This window comes from Echinops telfairi, unplaced genomic scaffold (genome assembly GCF_000313985.2).
Source record: "Echinops telfairi isolate 266 unplaced genomic scaffold, ASM31398v2 ScPeMD7_21;HRSCAF=78, whole genome shotgun sequence".
In the NCBI taxonomy this organism is placed as follows: Eukaryota; Metazoa; Chordata; class Mammalia; order Afrosoricida; family Tenrecidae; genus Echinops; species Echinops telfairi.
Window position 1 is genome coordinate 8,624,029 of NW_022103918.1, and position 5,695 is coordinate 8,629,723.

General features: G+C 43.8%; 1 protein-coding gene across 1 annotated transcript in view; it reads right to left on the reverse strand.

Annotated features, from left to right (window-relative positions):
- The window catches only part of ST8SIA1 (ST8 alpha-N-acetyl-neuraminide alpha-2,8-sialyltransferase 1), a 165,854-nt gene that overhangs the window by 39,354 nt on the left and 120,805 nt on the right, over window positions 1-5,695 (reverse strand). Inside the window, exon 3 of the mRNA XM_004713796.2 lies at window positions 5,383-5,492. Within this exon, the coding sequence (XP_004713853.1) occupies window positions 5,383-5,492 (110 nt within the window). The remainder of the gene's footprint in view (window positions 1-5,382; window positions 5,493-5,695) is intronic.

The following is a 5,695-nucleotide window of genomic DNA, read 5'->3' on the forward strand; positions in this document are numbered from 1 at the left end:
GAGGGGAAAAATAAGGACCTGATGCCAGGGGCTTAAGTGGAAAGCAAATGTTTTGAGAATGACGAGGGCAATGAATGTACAAATGTGCTTTACACAACTGATGTATGTATGGATTGTGATAAGAGTCGTATGAGCCCCTAATAAAATGATTAAAAACAAACAAACAAACAAAGACTGAAAGAAGATGGAAAATAAAATACATTTACATAAAAAAAAAAGATTTAGGCTTGGAACCGTAAGGAACAGATGTATTCTATCCTTTAGTGCCACTCTGCAGTGGGTTATATTGGATGACCAGTAGCCTTTTTCTCTCATTGTGTCCATCCATGCAGCCTGGAGGCAGGCATTCTACCCACTTTCTAATCAGTTACTCACTACATGTTTAATTTTAAGTATATAAATACTACTTTAGTTTTCTAAAGTGACCACCAAACGCGAATTAAGCAGCCATTTCTATATAGATTCATAATTTTCAAATAAGAATAATTTATAAACAATATATAGTTATCTATTTCTCCCATACTGTAGATGATAAGGGGTTTTTGTTGTGGCTGTTGTTGTTTTCAAATGTGTATGGTACAGTGCTACTCTTGAAATTGAGTCTAAGACACATGTATACATAGCTACAATCATGATGGCACCTTCTTTGAACTGGTTTTAATCCTCACCTCCCATCATTCCACAAGCCCTAAGTTTAATACTGTGTCAGACATTCTATTCAAAAGCACTCCAAATTTAATCTGGAGTTAATTAATTCCAAACTTGAATATTATCTCAACACGGATTTGTACACAATGCAAACTCAGTCCTGTGTATTTGTATTGTGAGCCCCACGGGATAATCCCCTAAAATACTTAAGTCGGGTCTTCTGCATATTAAGTTTAAAGTATCTATTTTCTAAACTCAGTGCAATGGACACAGTGTTGTCCTTAGTTGCTGTTGTTTCCCAGGCTGTGGCCCCTCAGGAGGAGATCCCATTAGGCTGGTCGGTTTGACCTGCCAACCTTTGGGTTAGCAGGTGAGCATAGATTTGTGCTCAACCCTTTGGGCCCCTTGGGTCAGGACGCTCATACACATACATATTCATAATTAATATAAAACTACATTTATTACCCTTCTACATTTTATTAAAACACTTGATGACTAAATTACTTAACTTGAAAATTTTAACTAAATCATCTTGTAATTCTGTAGTGATCATAAAACCAGGATATCCCCATGGATTCACTGCCGAGTCAAGGCCGACTCCTAGCGACCCTGTAAGACAGGGCAGAACTGCCCCTATGAGTTTTCCAAGACTGCTAAGTGTTTACCAGAGTAGAAAGTCCCATGGTGAGATAGTTAAAGTTTATTTTGCCAACCTGGCCGAAAAAAACATGTGGGGTTAATTGAAGGGCGGAGAGATAAATGGCTCAGTGAGCCTCGCCTTTCTAGCTCTCGGGTCTCTTGCTTTGTGATGGTTGGACCAGGGTACAGCTGCCTGAGCCAGTTCCCTGCTTCAGCTTGCAAGGCTCACTTCCTGCAAGACATCCCCAAGGAGAAGCCGCATGAACCTATCCTGATGCAGCCCTGGGTGCTGGAGCAGCCGTGTGGAGACCCCTGCCAGCGCTGAGATGCTTACACGTTCACTGACTCAATTTTCCTCCTGCAGTCAGCATCATTGCGTGTGTTTTGTGAGATGGAGGAGGACTTTGTGAATTGGTGTCGGACACATTGGCTAATGTGACTTGAGGACTTGGGCAGCACTGGGTTGGGATGTGTTCTTGATGTGCACTTAGTAACCTTTATATAAAACTCTCTCTTATACATATGAGTTTCTGTGGCTTTGTTTCTCTAATGTACCCAAACTAAGACACGTGGCTTTCTCCCTCAGAGCTGCTGGTGGTTTTGAGCTGCTGACCTTGTATATCCCAATGCATAACCACTAGGCCACATGGTCAGACTTGAGGATTTGTCTACTCCAACCTTCCCATATTGATAAGAAAGTTGAACTCTAGGTAAAGGTAAGGTAAAATGGTGTGATATCAGTCACTGGTCTAGTTAGTAGGGAAGGTGTGTTCTCCTGTCTCTGATTTTTCTTGCTGGCTCCTCAGCCTCTACCTGATACCAAAATATGAGAGTGGATGCTGCGTTTCTGCTCTTCTGTGCTTCAGATCAGTCCACTCTCCTCGGGTGGTTTTATCCATTGCTTTTACTTCTATGGTCCCCCCTGGGGACCACAAACTGCTACATGTTTAACTACTAACCACAAGGTGTGTGACTGAACCCCACCCAGAGGGGCCTTAAAGAATGATCTGGCAGCCTGCTTCCTAAAGGTCTCGGCCTTGGGAAACTTACGGGCCCATTCTAGACTGCTATCCTCATGTCAACCATGACACGAGAAATCGACTCAATGGCAACCAGTGTTTGGGGTTTCGGTCACACTCTAGGCCTCTGGAGCCTCCTCTCGTGCTACCCTCCCCCCTGCTTATGACGTTGTACCAGCACTTGGTGCCTTTCCATCAGCCGTTTTCAAAACAGTTGGTCCTTGGCCAAATGTGGAAAGGGGAGACCGAACACCTCGGACACCAGTGTTCCTCCGAAGCTTCCCTGTCCCTTCTCCATCGTTCTCCGAATGATCCCCATCCTACTGGTACACCTCTCAGTCATAGGTCCTTGAGAGAACTGTTCAACATTCCATTTCTATACCCTGCTTCATGCCTGCTACATTCAATAAATGGATGCTGTATCAATTTGATTTTTAAAAAACCCTATATTTTCAATGTCTCACCTTTCCTACTGTTTGTTTATAGAGATGGGGGAGGGAGGGAAATCAATAGACAAGAAAACACAGTCCTACACTGGAAAAACCTATGCTGGCTCACCTTTGTGAAGAAAAGTAGGTAAGGAAGAGTCCCCTCCTCAGGTGCCGGCTTCACTAAGCGTGGTTCAATGTCTGTCATGGACCCAATCTCTCATCCCCAGAGAAGAAACAGCTCTCCCTCAAGTTCATGCCTTCTTCTCTCAAATAGTCCTTACACTGAGCTTGAACCCCTTTCAAATAGTCTTTACTCCCCCCCACTCCCCGTTATCTCAGAGATGGGTTACTGTGCTCTTAACGATCTTTGCCAATTCTACCCTTATTTCTTTGTCCTTAAAAATACATTAAAAAGACAAACACTCCCCATTCTCTCTTGTCCATCCTCTGGGGTGCTGTCATCCCTGTTTGAAAGCCACTGAACCTTTTGGCACCTGGTTTATAGCTACTCCAATGGCAATGAGACTTTGGGATTGGCCTGGAGGAACCCCACAGCATAGACTCAATAGAGATGGCTTCATTTTTTAAAACAATACATGTAGTCACTGCCCACCGCTACCCCCAGCTAAACTTAAGCTCTGAAATTATATGATTCACTGAGCTAGTCTTTGACTTTGCCTTCTTCCCACATCTTTAGAACAATCCCTGTATCCCTTTCCAAGGGACTTAAATTCCTCTCATTTGGAAAGGAAATACCCTTCCTTTCTCCACTATACCCCTGTGATCCACTTCTTGTCCACCTTGGGCTCTAAGGTGCGCAACTTCACGCATTGTCATCCCAGACCCCTCAACGTTCCTTTCCCTATCCATCTTCCATCACACCCTGCCACTCCCAAATTGCATCACTCTAATCCGTCCGTGCCTGCCTTTGCTTTGACAACTGACAGCTAAGCATATCTGTTTCCAAATTGCCTATCACTGTACTGTGCCACCGTGAGAGTTAGATTTTGTGTCAACTTGACTAGGTCAGGGTTCTCAGGTGTTTGGCAGTGAATTCCTAGTAATGCCCAACGATGTAACCTAATACACTGTGATTCATTTCATGACCAAATCTGCTATAAGCAATTGATCAAGTGTAAGAAGATTAAGGTGGGATGTAAGACCTTTCCTTAAGTCACAGCTTGGTACTACTGAAATGAAGTTCTCTCAGGGGTGTGGCCTGCTTCAAGTATAAGTGAGAATGCTGGTTTATCCTATTGCTGTGTCTGGATCCTGGATCTGGCTCCTCAGTCTCTGGATTTTTAGACTTGAGCCAATGGCTCGCCATCTTGCCTGTTGATCCCGGAAGTCAGCAGCAGCCACAAGCCTGAGCTACTGATCTTGGATTCATTTGCATGTGCAGCCATCAGCCATTTGTCTTCCCACACATCTCAGGTTCATCAGCTGCCCCTGCGTCAAGAGCTAAGAGAAGCCTCGAGCATAACATCTGACCTAGATGTGGAAGCTGCCTGAATTAGCTCAGACTTGCCTGCTTCTATGACTGCATGAGCCAGTTTTTAAATATAAATTGATGTGTGGAGATTAGATAGATAGATAGATAGATAGATAGATAGATAGATAGATAGATAGATAGATAGATAGATCACTAGTTTTGCTTTCCAGACAAAGATAAACAACCATAATTTGAAGACTTGTACCTTTACTGAGAGTACCTAAGTGGTGCAAATAGTTCACACACTCTGCCAATAACCCAAAGGTTGTAGGTTCAAGTCCACCAAGAGGATCTTTGGAAGAAAGGCTTAGTGATGTACTTCCCAAAAAATCAGCCATTGGAAGCCCTCTGGTACACAATTCTTTACCCATATCCAAGAGATAACAACTGTTAACTTGGGTTGGTTTGGAGGTGTCCCAGCAATTCCTTTACATATCTTTGCAAGAGACTTTCCTGATTTTCACTGGTACCAAATCCCATGTTTTTAGTCCACTTTGTCTCATTTCTTGCAATTCTCCTAGTTATGCAAATATTGGATCCTTCTTCAAATTCTATTTGCCACTTTCAGATATATTTGGAAAATATTAAGAAAAAGATGTAGAGTGAAATGAATAAAATTTGATTCACAGTGGCCCCAGGTTGTGTATTGTTGGTAGGGCAGAGGTTATGTATTGGGCTACAGTTCAAACCCACCAAGAGCTCCGAGGGAGAAAGACTGGGCTTTCTTCTCCCGGAAGTTGCAGTCTCAGAAACCCACCTAGGGTCCCTGTGAGTCAGCATTGACTGGACGGCAGGGAGGTTTTTTGTTTTGCTTCTAATTCATAGGGGCGAGCTTTGACTAAAGAACAATGTAGTATGCTATACTTATCCCACTGTACAATCTAAAATAAAAGCTGATTTCCCCCTCACTGTCCCAGGCTGACAACAATCAGATTGAACCTCTATCTCTAAGAAAGAGTACCCTTGATCCGTCTTCGCTTTGAATTTTCTTGGGACATGTTCCCTGGTCCCCCTACCCTTCTCCTACATTCGCTTGTATATGGGCTTGAAGGAGAGCGACACAGCATCACCAGCGACTACTTTAGAAGCCTGGGGCTGCTGTGAGGAGAGGGGAGAGGCAGGAAGACAGGTGGAGCTGAGGGTGCTCTCTTACCGCATGACAAAATCTGCTTCGTCTATCTTATGGCCACAGCCACTCTTCTTCAGAATCCCACCGTTTCCCACCACTGCGCACGTCTTCAATGGCAGCTGGAATGGGGTTGCCTAGCAACAGAAAACAAGGGAGTTTTCACTGCAGAGAACGGACAACCACTCACAGATTCATTGTTTGCCACAGACTCTTTGGAGGCATTTGAGTGAAGCCCCACAGCATGAAAGGAGTGCATAGAAAGCAAAATGCCAAGAAGTTGTAAAGGGGGGTGGGGGATGGGGTGGAAGAAGGGAGTATCTGATCTTTTGAAAAATTT